At 35.7% G+C, this 16,673-nt stretch overlaps 1 protein-coding gene across 1 annotated transcript; it reads right to left on the bottom strand.

The window, feature by feature from the left end:
• Nucleotides 1–9,178: 9,178 nt before the first annotated feature.
• IQD22 (IQ-domain 22) lies at nt 9,179–12,920 on the bottom strand. The gene is made up of 4 exons (XM_022039625.2): nt 12,267–12,920; nt 10,606–10,797; nt 10,167–10,244; nt 9,179–10,071 (listed from the first exon to the last, which is right to left on the bottom strand). The coding sequence occupies exons 1-4, from the start codon at nt 12,738–12,740 to the stop codon at nt 9,343–9,345; spliced, it is 1,473 nt and encodes a 490-aa protein (XP_021895317.2). The 5' UTR covers nt 12,741–12,920; the 3' UTR covers nt 9,179–9,342.
• Nucleotides 12,921–16,673: the final 3,753 nt, after the last annotated feature.

Genomic DNA, 16,673 nt, shown 5'->3' with positions numbered 1-16,673 from the left:
GTTCTACCTTAACCTATTGACATACCAGACACAAAATTGATTATCTCTCTTTTCATCCCACTCTACCAAAATTAAGATTGCATACTTTGATACATTTTAATACTTTCAGGATATATTGCGAACTTTGAGGTATGAGCTTTTGTCATGATGTCTCTTTTCAGTTCACTGTCATCTAGAACACATACCTTGTCTTGACATCAATAGAGACTCAGAATTCTGGATTTACTCTCTGTTCTAAATTTTTCCTGAGAGTTACTAGGGTGGATCGGTTGATTGGGCTTATCTTATTCTCTAGATCAATTCAGGCTGAAAAGTTAGGTGGGTCAAGCATGTAACTCTCTTTAAGTTCTGAAATCGCATATGTTGTGCAGCCCCTATTACCCTGCATTCTGAAACTATTAAGTAAGCCAACATACATGTATTTTTTTCGCTGAGCGTGTCGACTACTACATTGTCCTTACCCGGGTGATACAAAATATTACAATCGTAGTTCTTGAGGAACTCTATCCAACGTCTCAGACGCATGTTGAGATCCTTCTGAGTGAATATATGCTTCAAGCTCTTATGGTTAGTATAAATCTCAAAAGTCTCCCCATATAAGTAGTAGTGGCAGATCTTCAAGACGTGAATAATGATGGCAAGTTCTAAGTCGTAGGTGGGGTAATTTTTCTCATGACTTTTTAACTGCCTGGACTCATAGACTATGACTTTTCCATAGTGCATCATAACACAACCTAATCTTAGGTAGGAGGCATCACTATACACTGTATATCCACATGTCCCACTCGGTAAAGCCAACACAGGTGCAGTAGTCAATCACTTCTTACGTTCTGTAAAACTAGCTCTTTTCACAATTCTCGTTCCATTCAAATTAATGTTCTTCTTTGTGAGCTAGGTCAAAGGAACGACTAGGTTAGAAAATTCTTTCACAAATCTGCGGTAATAACCTACCATTCCCAGAAAGTCATGAATCTCCTTAATTGAGGTCAATTTCTCCCGACTAAGTACTGTCTCAACTTTTTTGGGGTTCACTGATACTCCATCCCTTGATATGATGTGCCCTAGGAAGGTAGTCTACTCAAGACAGTACCCACACTTTTTCAATTTTACATATAATTTCTTCTCTTTGAGAACTTGTAAAACCTGAGTCAGGTGGTGAACGTGTTCCTCTCTGCTCTTTGGATAAACCATGATATCATCGATGAATACAATGACAAATAGATATAGAAATTTTCTGAAAATCCTGTTCATCAAGTCCATAAAAATGGCTGGTGTATTGGTTAGTCTAAATGGGATGACCAGGAACTCATAGTGTCCATATCTGGTTCTGAAGGTTGTCTTAAAAATGTCATTTATCCTGATTTTTACTTGATGGTAACAGAACGTAGGTCTATCTTGGAGAAGACCTGGGTACTCTGCAACTGTTCAAAAAGGTCATCAATCCTAGGGATGGGGTATTTATTCTTCATCGTGACTTTGTTCAATCCCCTGTAGTCAATACATAATCTTAAGGTCTCATCCCATTTTCTTACAAATGTGACTCCAGCACCCCAAGGAGACATACTATATTGGATGAATCCACTGTCCTACAATTCATTGATCTATTTCCTCAGCTCTTCCATCTTAATATAACTCATGCGGTAAGGGGCAATCGGGATAGACTGGGTGCCAGACTGAAGATCCATGGTGAACTCAACTTCTCTATCCACTGGCAATTCGGGTAGTTCATCAGGAAACACATCCAAAAAGTGTCATACTACTAGGATCTCTTGAATGTAAACTTCTTTCTTATGTTTGCCTAATGTAGAGAAGACAACTAAGTTAAAGCACTATGTAATAAAAAAATTTCCATGAGAGAATAATATTTAAAATTTTTATTAACTTGTAAATGACTCTTTATTAGGATGGTTAAATATAAGTTTCTTGTGGAAATAATCTATGTTGGCGTGATACGCTGCTGAGCAGTTCATTCCCAGAATTACATCAAAGTCCCCCGTGTCAATCTCCATCAAGTCTCCACTCAGTTTCCTATATACTATGTCTATAATACAAGCTTTGTATATAACCTCCCCTAGTAGTGTTGTACCTCTAAGAGTGGACATAAAAAACATAGAATCAAGTCTCTTAGGTAATACATTCAAGTTTTGTGCAAAAGCATGTGAGACAAACAAATGTGAAGCACCAGTATAAATTAAAACATGTGCAAAGTGATTACAGATAGTGTACATACTATGTATCACGTCCGGATTGGTTTCAGCATCTCGTTGAATGAGGTTGTAAGCTCTACCCTAGATAGAAGATCTGGCCTGATTATGATTTTGCGGACACTCTCTCGCGTAGTGTTGGGTACTCCTACATATGCAGCAGGTATTATTGAGACGATAGCGAGGTCGGTCCCCGTGATCCTTACCATAGTGCTGGCAAGTTCTACCGTGTCCTGTTACCGGAGCATGAGTCACTAGCCTAGGCCTCTTATTTTATTGAACCGGTGCAATGGGTACTGGTATACGGTGTGAAACTGGGGGTTTGGGATTCCCACTATTGGAGGAAAGATGTGAAGATTCCTCTCAACTAGCTGTGCCTTGGCCAGATCGGCTGAGTAGGTGCTGAACCCAAATACGTACAACTGTTGTCTGATCTTAGGACGAAGGACCCACTCAAACTTCTTTGCCTTTCTGCCTTCATCCATCGTACTCTCAGGGGAATACTAACCCAACTTTAAAAACCTTCGGGCATACTCTGACACAGTTATATCATCTTAAACTAAGTGTGCAAATTTCATTTTTTTCAAATGCCAGATGTGCTCTGGGAGGTACTTTGCATTGAAGGCCATCAGGAACTGTTCTCAAGTGACTAGAACAAGCAAGGTGGCCTGCTTGAGGTACCACCAGCGACCTGCCTCTCCTACGAGCATGTAGGTGGCAAGTATGACTTTCTATTCAGGAACCACCCCAATAGTTGCGAAGGTCTTCTCTGTCTCAACCAACCAATACTCGGCATCTTCAAAAAAGGATGTCCCCGCAAAGGTATATGAGTTTAGTTTTTTATACCTTTCAATGTAGCTTGAGTCTATCATGGGTAAAACTCGGTCTCGTGGAAGAGGAACTGAATTGTGCTAAGGAGGGACCGGGTGGCCCTGTGGCAGTGTCGGATGATACGGTGGAGGCACCGAATTGTACTGTGGCGGTGCTAGATGATACAGTGGAGGAGCAGGGTTGTACTAGAGTGGCTCTGGATCTTCCCACTGTAAAGGTGGCTCAAATTGTGGTAGCGGGGGAGGGTCAGATAGCTCCCTCCTCTCCTCCCGAGCCTACTGGGCAGAGATGAGCCTCTCCAGCATCTTAAAGAGTCGATCGATATCCTCTCAAAGTAAACCATCTCGGGCTGCTTGGTTTAGTGGGGACCTTCCTTTCCTCATATCTTATACCTGCATTTCATAAGAAATAGTTGAGTGATAGTTTGTATTTGGTGTTTTTAAGTCTCTGTGTAAGGAATGGTTCCGAGGAACGTAACTCTAATACCAACTGTAAAGGCTCAAAACTTTAAAGGAAATAAATTTGTATTTCTAAATGCAGAAACGAACAATAAAGTTATGGTTTACATTTTTTACACATAAATTAGGATACTCAATAGAGTTACGGGAATGTCCCTTCTATATTAGTTCATAAAAAGACAAATGATAATAAAAATAAAGCAAATAAATATATATCTTAAGAGTTAATCTCCACTAGCACTTAAAAGGAGTCCGGGAAGTAAACTACTCACAATCCTCTTTTTGATCGGGATATGGATGTTGGTATTCTTGATCTGAAATGGTTAATAAAAAGTTAAGTTACACTAGCCCAGTAAAAATATTACACTAATTACTGATACAAAAAACTGAAGGTTGGTAAAAATCATAAAACAACTAATGGAGCCCTTATTTTAAGTAAATACATTTAATCTTAAAACTCTTTATTTGATACTTACCATTACAATTTTTTTTTCCAAAATCAACCTACGAAGACAATTAACCAAATGACATTCTAATTTCATGCATTGGATCAACAATCTTTCTTTTTTTAACCTACTTACTGGGACCCCTGGGAGTCCATAGGGATATCCCTCTACTCGTGGACTTAATATCAAGATTTGACAATTAACCCGATCGTCCTTATATCCCGTCCGGTAATGGGCACCAAAAACACCATCGTCTCAATACTCCATCCGATATGAAGGTGAATCATATCTCCTAAAACCCTTTCGGTATGGGACTTCTCAGTCCCGTCCGACTAAGATAATGTCCATAGTAGGGTTCCCTATGTATCGAGTCCGTCCATCCTTTCCCAAGATGCCCAGTAAGCTTTCATTTATTTAGATTTTCATCATCCAAACAACCATTAAAGTATACAAATGTCTCATTTCATATTCATTGATCAATTTAAGCGACATTTAAGCAAGCAATATAGTTTATCATAACCAACAACCAAGTAACCAAATAACCAAATAAACAATGCAGGAGGAACTAAATAAACTAGATAATCTATGAGAGTATAAAAACTATCAATTTAAACATGCACAATATAATAGTAAACAATTTAGGCAGTATAGAAAAATAAACAAGAAATAATGACAAATATGAACTAACCGGTTCTGACTCCACTAATGATCTGTAATATTTTTAAAATTTTTCTAATTTTTCACAAAATACATAATTATCGATTATTAATCCTCAATTTACCGTAACTGAGAATAGTGTGAGGGATCCTTATCCGGATCGGTATTTCGAAACGTTGTGCTATCTACTACACCTCCTAACAGGTCTCGAGTTTCCTAACTTTTTCCTACGGGAATCAAAATACTTGTCACGTACCTCAAAATTTCACCCATTTTTTTTCAAAATTGCTTTCAATTTCGTCAATAACTTATTTTTCTCAAAAAATTCAATAAAATTAATTAAAATAATATTTTAATTATTTATATATATTTTATAAATAAGAAAATTTATCATGGACCAAATTCTGGACCCGAGTATTATACCAAGAGGTACTGGTAAACAGGTAAGAATATAAGTTACTATTATTGCTCATTTAAATGTGAAATAAAATGTTATCCTGGTTATTGTCTTCATAGATCGGTTTTGAGTATGGGAATAATAATTTTTATGTTAAATGATTTTATTTAAAAAGAGATAATGACTCCATCGGTTGTTTATGATTTTTATCAACTTTTAGTTTTCCGTATCGGTACTAAGTGTGATATTCTTAATGGGCAAGTATAATTTATTCTCTTATTTAACCATTTTCAGATCAGAAAGACCAATATTCAACTACTGAACAGCAAGAAGAAGGTTGCGAATAAAGCTGCCTCCCGCATCCTATCAAAGTTGCCCAATGGAGGTTAATTTCATAGGATCTTTAGTTGTGTTTTTCTTTATTTATTTATTCCGTTATTGAAACTTGCTTAAAGGAATATTTTCGTAATCCTATTGGATATCCTAATTCATTGTGTAAGGAATATACACCATAAACTCTTAATTGCTTCCATCTTTACGATATATTCATTTCCCTTAAGTTTTGGGCTTTTACAATTGACTTTTACTACTAATTAATATTAAAATTAGACACGTTACAATATTGTACATTTATAAAAAGTTATATAAATAAATAGAGTTTGAGAACTTAGATCAAAATGTACCTTAAAGTTTCAATAGTCAATAAATTTTCTAAATGAAAACTTTATCTCAAATATTAAAGAATTTTGACTTTTTAAATAAAATAATTTCTTAATCCGAATAGAAATTCAACTAATATATTTTTGTTTTATAAGTCAGAATTGAAGTCAGTCACATGTCTCAAGTTTTCATGTGTATTATATTTTTCAAAATCTATAATGAAAGAAATTAGGTAAGTTTATAACTCAGTGATCCCTAGAAACTTAAACTAGTCAAATCAAACAAATTTTATCAACAACATTAAAAATAGATTTAACACATATTTAAGAAAATAAAACATTAAATAATTCAGAAATCATTTTTCAATTAAACATTTAGGATAATGATATTAAGTTTTAGTAAAAGATTAAATGAGAAAGAAGACATCATATTCTTTAGTTAAGGTCAAATTATATTTTTGTAACAAAACTTATAACCATATTTAACTCTTATAAAGTAGATACTTAATGATTTAAAAGAAATATATTTTTGACATTATGTGCTAAATGTTTACTCCCATTATGCAAAGTCATATTATATAACTAGACTGAGTTTTAAAACAAACTTATAAATTACTCTTTATTTTTGTCAAAAAAATAAGTTATTTTTTATTCCCATCAAAATAGATAATCTTATCAAATACATCAAATTTCAACATCATCAAAATATAAACTTGATCCAAAATTTATACTTGAAATAAATAATTATATATAGTATGTATTTTTAGAAAATTTTTATAATTCGTAAATAGTTCAAAAGCGACTAAATAATTTAATAATTTAATAAAATTAAAACAAATTTTAAATATTATGAAATACCATAATAGGTTCAAAACAACTTACTCGTAGCGCTAAATTCAAAATTTCCAATAAAATGTTAAAATATCTTTGAAATTCTATTCATTCAAAATATCGAATCTCTTATAAAATAAATTCTTTCTAATTAAAAGATAAACATGGATCCAATTTAATTAAAAAAAATAAACTCTATATATATTTAAACTAATAAATAAAACAAATTATAATTTCTACATTAATTTTCAACACTCTTCTTTAATATAGAAATTACAAGCACCAAATTTGTCTTGTTGGAGCAACTGTTTCCAATATATCTTGTTTAATATTCATATTTTGAAGCATTTCTTTTCGATTGTTGATACACTTCTCACCAATCTTCAATTATTGATACGCTTTTAATCAATCTTCAATTGTTGTCGCACTTCTCATCAATCTTTAGTTGGTGACACACTTCTCATCATTTTTTAATTATTAATGTACTTCTCATCAATCTCCAATTATTAATATACTTCTTATTAATCTTCAATTATTGAAGATTTGTGAGAAGTGATCAACGATCTGAGAGAAATGCTTCAAAATATGAATATTAAACAAAACACATTGGCAAGAGATGCTCCAACAAAACAAATTTAGTGCTTGTAATTTATAAATTAAGAGAGAGTGTTAAAGATTAATGTATAAATTATAATTTATTTTATTTATTGATTTTAATTCAAATAAAATTTATCTTTTAGGAGATTTGATTCATAATTATATTTTGAAATAGTAGTAATTTATTTTTAGGAGATTAATTTATGTGTAAATCCATTTAAAGGCACATTAAGTTATTTATTTTGTGGAGTTAATGAAAATTAAAGTTTTTTTCATCTAGAAAAACTCCAACACAAATCACAATGAATCAAAGAAAAACAATCATAAGCTTATAATGAATCAAAGAAAAACAATCATAAGCTTTATTATCACTTCGAGTAAAAATCTATTGAGTTTGTTTAATGCGATAAGAAATATCATAAAATTCATATTCACTTCCACTGTTACTAATTTTATCTTAAACTTTAGGAACAAAAAACAATATCTACTTAGAAGAATGTCCTAACCTACGATGCCACATTTCCTCCTCATTTATTCCACTACTTTATTTGCCCGCATTGGTGCTATTGGTATGAAATGATAGACTCCACCGCACTGCTCACCTGCTCCAATTAGAGTCCTCAAAGTTTGATCCAATATTACATACAATCTATCAGTGAAATTAATAATGCAATTTAATTGCAATAATTTTACAACAAATATGAGAGTACAATTCATATTTGGAACAAACAGAATATGATTCACATAAATGTCATTTTCTAAGCATAATTTTCTTTTCTTTAAAGCTATTGTATTTATTTTATTGAGCAATCCCACAAGGCATTGTACAATCTCTCGAACATTAGACAACAAGTTCACATCTCCTGGCATATGATGTGAGGCTCCTGAATTGATAATCCATTTATTTGAATTTTTCTTATAAAAAGTCATTCAATTTCATCTACTTGTATTCAATATGACAAGTAACTTCACCCATTGATCTCTGCTCAACCCTGAAAACTCGTCTCTTTCATCAATCATGGCTGCTTTTTTATATTTTTTTTGTTCAACAAGCTAAACTTAGCTTTGATACCATGTCGATTTTAAAGAAAAAAATCATGTCTTTATTATATAAATAAATTCATATATATATATATATATACACACACACACACACAAGAGTCATAGGGGTATAAGAAAGCTATTACAATTAAATCTTCTTGATTCTATCCCCTAAGGTCTTATTAATCCGGTACAATCAAATCTCCTTAATCCTACTCCTAAAACCTTCTTAATTCTGTACAATCATATTTACTTAATTCTAACACATAAGACCTCCTTAATTACGAGCCTTAATACAGCCTATTGGGAGAAAAAAAGAAAAAAAAAAAACTCACCCACTTGGGAGACCGTCTCTCAACTCTGTTCTAGTGTACTTAGCTACTGAAATTATTTCATTATCATTGAATAACACATAATTAATAACAATATTGAACTTTTAATTTGGTAATTAATGGTGTTGAATTATTGGTAATAGAAATATGGAACGGTGCTACAAATTCAAAAAGATAAAAACAAAATTAAAAGAAGCAAATTGTGGGGCATGGCTGACGGCACTGAAAACCAAATCTATTATAAGTTACGACCTCCCTACCGGCAAAGGAGACTGGGTCTCCATTTCAGTATAACATGTACTCTTAAATTTTTGGATTTATACGGCACCGTATAAGCTTGACCTGACGAGTCTCCCACCGACATTATCTTTTTCCAAATCTTCTAATTACTCGGTCTGTTTCTTCTTGCGATTTAGTGTATCTAAGTGGGTCAGCTTTTAATTATCAAACATTTAATTTTACAATGCAGATCAGACCAGACACATCCTCAAACCTTTTTTTTCAAATTCCCAACATGTCCAAGAAACACTAACCGACCTCAGAGACGAAACCTAACTCTTCGTGAAAGTGAATAGATGAACCAGAATTTAGTAAGCAACACTTATAGTTTCTAGTTAGACCAGAATCAGATACTTAGCTTTTACTTGTTAACTTATACCCACATACAAATATGTCTAACTAGCAGTGTCATGTTGAAGGTTAGAGTATTTCTAAACCAAGCGAAGTGTAAAATGCTTAGAAAGTTACATAGCTTTCCAATCATACTTAAATTTAAAACCTAAAGAACCAACAGAGAGCATCTTGGAGAACAATATCCCAAGGGTTCTAAGCAAATAGTTAGCCAAATGCTACACAAGGTTATACCAAAAAGCCTTCAATATCTCCAAGTTTAGTATCTAAATCCAACAGGCATGCCTAGCCTGTCTAGGCGGCCTGATCCTGGATAAGCTTTATTTGCGAAGTTGGCATGCAATTTTGAAACCTTGGATTTTGAATCACCAGACCCATAAAGGGAATACCTTCTCGCTGAGCTCGATCTCTCGTACTGGGGTCTTTGCTTTGGAGCACTAAGAGACCTTGCCTTAGCCTTTGAAGATTCTGTGTAAGTCATGTAGTTTGGATGGTCTGAGTACCCACTTAGGTAGCTATTTGCACCATCACTCTTTGTCGGGGTAAAAGGGCTTCTTTTAGATACTCCGCCCCGGGATGATGCAGAATAGAATTGTGGACTGTTATCAGCGGTGCCGAAAGCACTTTCCTCCCCTTCATGAGAGAACTTTAATGGACTTAAAGATTGGACCTCACCGGATGATGGGCTACGCACTCTTTGGTGCACTGTCGACTCCTTTGAAGTGGCGAAGCTGTTACTATATTGGTCCAATGACACTATAAGATGAGAAGAATGAAAAAGGTTCCTACGTTTGGGTAGGTAATGCTGTCTTCCAGTGTCGATTTCAAGGATCTTGTCATTCTTTTCATTATCCATGGCACCAATTCTAGCTGATGGTACTCGGTGATCCCATGGACGTTCCTCTATCCAATGCTCGGATGAATTCCCGCCAATATGTGCTTTGTCAGTATTATTACCCACTCTATCATTTGAATTTGAGACATTTCTCTGCATTGGAGGCAGAGGAAGAATTAAGCATGGCCATGGATAACATCTAGACTGAAACAAAAGGAATGAAGTACAGAAAACAAAGACAATATTACCTTAAGCATTGGTTGTTGTTCATGTTTTCTACTCTTGGACCGGACCGCTTGTTCAAATTTTTCAGGTGTGGGTGGACCCTGCATCCATGAGGTGACAATGGTAAAAAATGCTCCCAGAATTTAGAAGACACAAATTCAAATTTCAGATACTGCAGAAGGATTATTGGAGCCTATCCTATGTCAAAGCAAATACAACAAAAGGATCAGCAGGGTGATACCGCAATAAATTTTTTCTGTATAATAACAAAGCAATCAACATATTTAAAAGTTACGATTTAATTTATGAGGTAGCTCACTAATGCTTTATAACTAGTCTATATAATCTTTGCCGAATTGATCTCATTAGAATTATACATAGTTAGAGCTATATAGGAAAAGGGACAAGAAGACCGAGAAGCTTATGAAAGTTGAGTTGTAGCCAAAACCAATAGATGCTTACAGGATGGTGGAAATGGGAAGATTTGCTGGTTGATTCAGAAACTAAGGCACGTCCTGCACGTGCACGTGCCTGTGCTCGCAACAAAGCTTGCATTCGCCGCAACCATTCTGCAGTTTTCTTCCTCTCAATGTGACCCCTAACAAGTGCCTGAAGCCTAACCAATCCTTTCAAGGCACGCAATGCCCTTCTCGCCTTAAAAACACACGAACCAATTCAGTACCAAACTTAGATAATAGATTAAACAAGCAAGGGAGGTAATATTAACTCTTATAATTAAACTGTCAAGTCCTAATTAAACCAATTTTATGAATATCAGACAAAAGGCAACGAGGTGATCATATCAGGATTTGAACTTTCAAGATAAAAAGAAAGAGGACCACACTGGATCATTTTCAGCAGAAGTTAAAATATGAAGGGCAATGCGATTTGAAATTGTGGCGCCAAGGAGGAAAAAGTAAAGGAAAAGTCAAAGTAGCACGAAATTTTAAAGAAAAGAGGGCGTCTTGAATTCATAAGTCCTTACCCGTCAAGCTAATTAAACATCTGACATTGACAATCAAAAGAGATAAGGACATCTCACTAGCCGTCCTATATGAGAAGAAAGGTAAATATAATCCTGTGCATGAAGACTCTTGTCTATTAAAAGTTGCCAACTAACCAAACTTTACCTCTCAAAAGTCGCATACACGTTTTCCTGCTAGACGTACAAATTAAAACACTGAGTACCCAGATGACCAAAAACGTAGACTTGGACTTTGAAAATGTCGAACAATGATTCTGACTCTAATTAACTAGGTGGGTCAATTGAGACAGAATTGGGTTTTATTAAAACCCAAATCTCTCCAGAAATTACCCAACTAACTGATAAACAGAACATCAATAAAGATTTATCAGCAGCAAGTACAAAAACTAAATTCTCAGTATTAAATGCTGAAAATGGCATAACAACAACTATGCAAGTGAACAGTAAGCAAGGTATAATGTTTGAGGTCCACACGGCATTTTTGTTTTCCCCTTGGAGGAAACGGTGCGCATTGTGCACCCTAAACGACATAGATGCATGTGCATGAGATTTTAGAAGCATCGGACCTTGGGGAAAACGACAAAAAGAAAAAAACGAAGATCGAAGGGAAAGAAAGAAAGCGACGTCGTTTGCATACACGTCGAGACAGAGACAAACCCAGAATGGATTACCCAGTTAAACTTTAAGTTCATAATTTGCACTTCCTCTTCGCGTGTGTCTTAAAAACGAGTCTTCTCTGGTACATTCTCAGCAAGGCTGAAACGTTTCGATTGAAAGAGAAAACCCAAATTAATTTAAAAAACGGGACATGAAAAACGTTTCAATTATTATTTTTTTTTAAGGAACGAAGACTGTTCACAAGTGTGAAAGAAGAACGGGTGGACGATGGGACACGTGTCGCTGGCTTAAGCCGCCTCAAGTGCACGGAGGAGAAAAAACCAGGGGAAAATGAAGATGGGGTGAAAGAGAGACAAACGAACAAAAAGAGCCGGTGAGAAAGCAAAAAGAAAATCCCACAATAATGACAAGAAAATAGATCAAACCAACTAACAACCCAATAAACAAAACGATAAATATAAATATATATATATATGTATATACAGACACAAATAATATAATATTTATAGAGACAAGATACCAGATATCCACGAAAAGCAGACTGTATCTTAACAGCGGCCAATTCTTCCTCGTCACGAGCTACACAGTAATTCTTCTTCTCGTTCTTACCGCAGCTAAACTGAGTTGTGCGATTTCCTGCACATCTGCCACTAGAGTTGGTTAGCCGGACAACAACGGCGGCGGCTTCAGCAGCCGCGACCGCAGCCTCTGCTACTGCGGCGGTGGCCGCCGCCACCGCGATTGCGTGCTCGTCCGGATCCTCCACCTCGTAACCCTCCTCTCCCTTCTTCTGTCCGTGTGCATACGACGAAAAATGAGCGCGTTCCGTTGAGGATGCCGTCGCGTCATTCTCGCGGATGGATTTGACGAAGCTCCATCGTCGCTTCTGGTGATGTTTAGAGGCGGAGCGGATGGCAGTCGGGGAAGAAGGCGATTTCGGGTTGGGTTTCTTGAATCCCAAGAGATTCCGGAACCATTTCGACGCTTTTCCCATATCCTAATATTGGTCTCTCCTTAACAACATAAGAGTTTTAACGTTAGATTCGGAGAAAAAGAAGCCATGGCAGTGGAGATACTGGTTAATTGTCACGAGAGAGAGAGAGAGAATCAGAGGAGTGAGGTTTCTCCGTTTTGTTTCAGAGGGTTTTGAGCCAAGTGATATGTTCCGAAGTGTTCTGTTTTGTTTTATAGAGTTTTTTAGAAAATATATAATAAAAAAAAGAAAATTGATTTGTTAAGATTTTATAAATACGGAAACCAAACGGTAAGTAAGCCAATAAATTATTCTCTTTTAGGAAAGTAAAAAATATTAGAAAATTAATTAATTAATTTAATTATAATTATTAAAAAATTAATTATAATTATATTTAAATAGTGAAAACAGGGAAGGAAAAAGGGCAAAGCAAGTTTAAACCCAATAAAGATGATTAGCTTTCTGGATGAATGAATAGATAGAAGTGACAGGTGAATTCCAGTGGATAGAGATTACTAAATAAATGAAAGGGATTAATTTTTTAATTCAAACTAATTACTTTTTTCCTTTTTGTTTATTTCTGTATTAATCAGGACTAATCATTTCAATTGAGATATAAACATGGGTTTTAAGTGTGTTTATTGTAACAAAAATATCTTAACAACAAAACAAAAAATATAGCTAAAAAAATAATTTATTTTTTTATTTTAATAGAATAAAATTATTCTTAATGTTTTTTTTATAATTCTTATTTTATAAAAATATATTATATATTATATTGTATTAAAAATAGCTCTTTTTTTAAATTAAAATTGTACTCACATATTTGCTTTAATTATTAAGTGTATTATCAATTTTCTTTGGAAAAAAAAAATTCTTTTACTTCAACATCGTACTAGTTTTTATGATGTGTTCTGTAACGGCCTGAAACTTAACTCCCATATGGCATCTCCCTGTGTGTGATTCTGCCATAAAACCTTAACGAAGAAAATTTTTTGATTGCAAAATACTCTGCTCTTTCGATCCACAATACCGACCGTGCAGTGAAAAGGGCTTGTGGGCCAAGACGTGAGAGGGCTGCCGGGTTGTACATTCATAGCATGGACACATGAAATATATTATGGAGCCTAAATAATTATGGAGGCAGTGTCAGTCTGTAAGTAGGGGTGCCAATTTTATCTAAAATTTCAAATGATCCAATAAACCGATAATTTAGTTTTTTTCTCTTGCCAAACCTACTAATTCTCTTGAAATGAGTAACCTTAAGGAACACTCGATCACCTTTCTCAAATTTCAAATCCCTCATCCAGGTATCCGCATAACTCTTCTGTCTGCTCTGAGCCGTCTGGATGTTCTTCCTGATCTTAACTATTTTCGTTGTAGTTTTCTCCATAAGATTTGGACGGAACAATCTTCTATCACGCACCTCTTCCTAACATATTGGCGATCTGCATATACAGCCATACAACACCTTGTACGGAGCTATACCGATACTTGCTTAGTAGCTGTTGTTGTAGGCGAACTCTAGTAGGGGTAAATGATCATCCCAATGGCTCTCGAAGTCAAGAACACAAGCTCAGAGTATATCCTCTAGTGTACGGATCGTTCTTTCTGATTGTCCATCCGTCCGATGATGGAATGCAGTACTAAGAGACAGTTTCGTTCCCATACCTTGCTAAAAACTAGACCAGAACCGAGAAGTGAACCTGGGGTCCCTGTCGGACACTACTGTCACTAGCACTATATGTAACCTGATTATCTCCCGGATATACATTTTTGTTAGCTTGTCCAAAGGGTCAGTCATTTTGATGGCCAAGAAGTGGGAAGACTTGGTGAGCCGGTCAATAATTACCCAAATGGCATCATGCCCCGAGCGTGCCCTAGGCAATCCTGTCACGAAATCCATTGTGATATGTTCCCACTTTTACTCCGGAATTGGTAATACCTGAAGTAGCCTACCTGGGCGTTGATGTTCTGTCTTGACTTGCTGACATACCAAATACTTGAAAACAAAGTCAGTCACATCTCTTTTCATCCCGTTCTATCAAAATCGGGGTCACATACTTTAATACATTTTAGTGCTTCTAGGATGCATGATAAACTTTGAACTATGGGTCTCGGTCATGATGTCATTTTTCACTGTCACGTAGAACACACATCTTGTCTTGAAATCTAAGCAACCCATCGGCAGAAACTTGAAATTTTGAATTTACTCTCTGTTCTGCATTTTTCTTGAGGGCTACTATGATGGAAGCAGCGAATTTGGCTTCTTTTATTCTCTCGATCAACTTAGGTTGAACAGTCAGGTTTGTCAAGCATGTAACACTCTTCAGATCCTGGAGTCGTACCTATTGTGTGACCCCTATTGCCCTACATTCTGAAACCATTAAGTGAGCTAATATAACTATATTTTTTCTGTTGAGTGCGTCGGCTACCATGTTGCCCTTACCCGGGTGATACAAGATGTTGCAATCGTAGTCCTTGAGGAGTTCTATCCATCTTCTCTAACGCATATTGAGATCTTTTTGCGTGAATATGTGTTTCAAGCTCTTATGGTCGGTATAGATCTGAAAAGTCTCCCCCCATACAAGTAATGGCGCCAAGTCTTCAAAGCGTGGATAATCGCGGCAAGTTCTAAGTCATGGGTGGGGTAGTTTTTATCATGACTCTTCAACTGTCTAGATCCATAGACTATAACCTTCCAATGCTGCATCAGAACACAACCCAACCCCAGTTAAGAGGCATCACTATAAACTGTATATCCCTCTGTCCCGCTCGGCAAGTCCAACACAGATCTAGTAGTCAACCACTTCTTTAATTCTGAAAAATTCTTTTCACAGTTCTCGTTCCACTTAAACTTGACGTTGTTCTTTGTGAGCCGAGTAAAAGGAGTGGGTAGGCTAGAACATCCTTCCACGAACCTGCGGTAATAACCTGCTATTCCTAGAAAGTTACGAATCTCCTTGACCGATGTTAATTTTTCCCAACTGAGCACTACTTCAACTTTTTTGGGATTCACTGACACTCCATCCCTTGATATGATATGCCCTAAGAAGGTAGTCTACTCGAGCCATAATCCACACTTACTCAACTTTGCATACAACTTCTTTTTCCTGAGAACCTGCAAAACCTGAGTCAGATGATGAGTGTGTTCCTCTCTACTTTTTGAATAAATCAGGATATCATCGATAAATACAATAATGAACTGATCCAGAAATTATCTGAAAACCCTATTCATCAAATCCATGAAGATGGCTGGTGCATTGGTTAGTCTAAATGACATGACTAAGAACTCAAACCTGGTTCGAAAAGCTGTTTTGGGAATGTCTTCTGCTTGATCTCTACCTAATGGTAACTTGAACGCAGATCTATTTTGGAGAAGACCTGGGCACCCTACAACTGATCAAAAATGTCATCGATCTTGGGGTGGGGGTACTTGTTCTTGATCGTGACCCTGTTCAGTCATCTGTAGTCAATACATAACCTTAACGTCTCATCCCCCTTCCTTGCAAATGTGACTCTAGCACCCCAAGGGGACACACTATGTCGGATGAATCCATTATCCTATAATTCATGATCTGTTTTCTCAATTCCTCCATCTCAACACGACTCGTGTAGTAAGGGACAACCAAAATAGGTTGGGTGTCTGGTTAAAGATTTATGGTGAATTCAACTTCTCTGTCCACTGGCAGTCTAGTTAGTTCATCCGGGAACACATCCAAAAAATCTCAGACTACCAAAATCTCTCGAATATAAATTGTTTTCTTAGGTTTGCCTAGTTGGAGAAAACAGTCGAGTTAAAACACTTAATAATAGAAAAAATTGTCAAGAGGAAATAATGTTTAAAGAATTTTATTAATTTATAAATGACTCTTCATTAGGAGGGTTGAATACACGTTTCTTATGAAAACAATCTATGGTGGCGTGATACACCGTTAGCCAGTTCATTCCTAG

The sequence above is a fragment of the Carica papaya genome, chromosome 4 (assembly GCF_054855325.1).
Source record: "Carica papaya isolate Zhongbai chromosome 4, ASM5485532v1, whole genome shotgun sequence".
Classification (NCBI taxonomy): Eukaryota; Viridiplantae; Streptophyta; class Magnoliopsida; order Brassicales; family Caricaceae; genus Carica; species Carica papaya.
Note: the sequence above shows the minus strand (reverse complement) of the source record. Positions and strands in the feature narration are given on the sequence as shown.

Excerpts from the sequence above, each read along its gene's own strand:
- IQD22 (XM_022039625.2), bottom strand. The coding sequence starts at position 12,740 with ATGGGAAAAGCGTCGAAATGGTTCCGGAATCTCTTGGGATTCAAGAAA. Across the intron at positions 10,245-10,605 it reads CTTCCCATTTCCACCATCCT|GGTCCACCCACACCTGAAAA; the intron begins GTAAGCATCTAT and ends TCATGGATGCAG. Across the intron at positions 10,072-10,166 it reads AACAACAACCAATGCTTAAG|AGAAATGTCTCAAATTCAAA; the intron begins GTAATATTGTCT and ends CCTCCAATGCAG.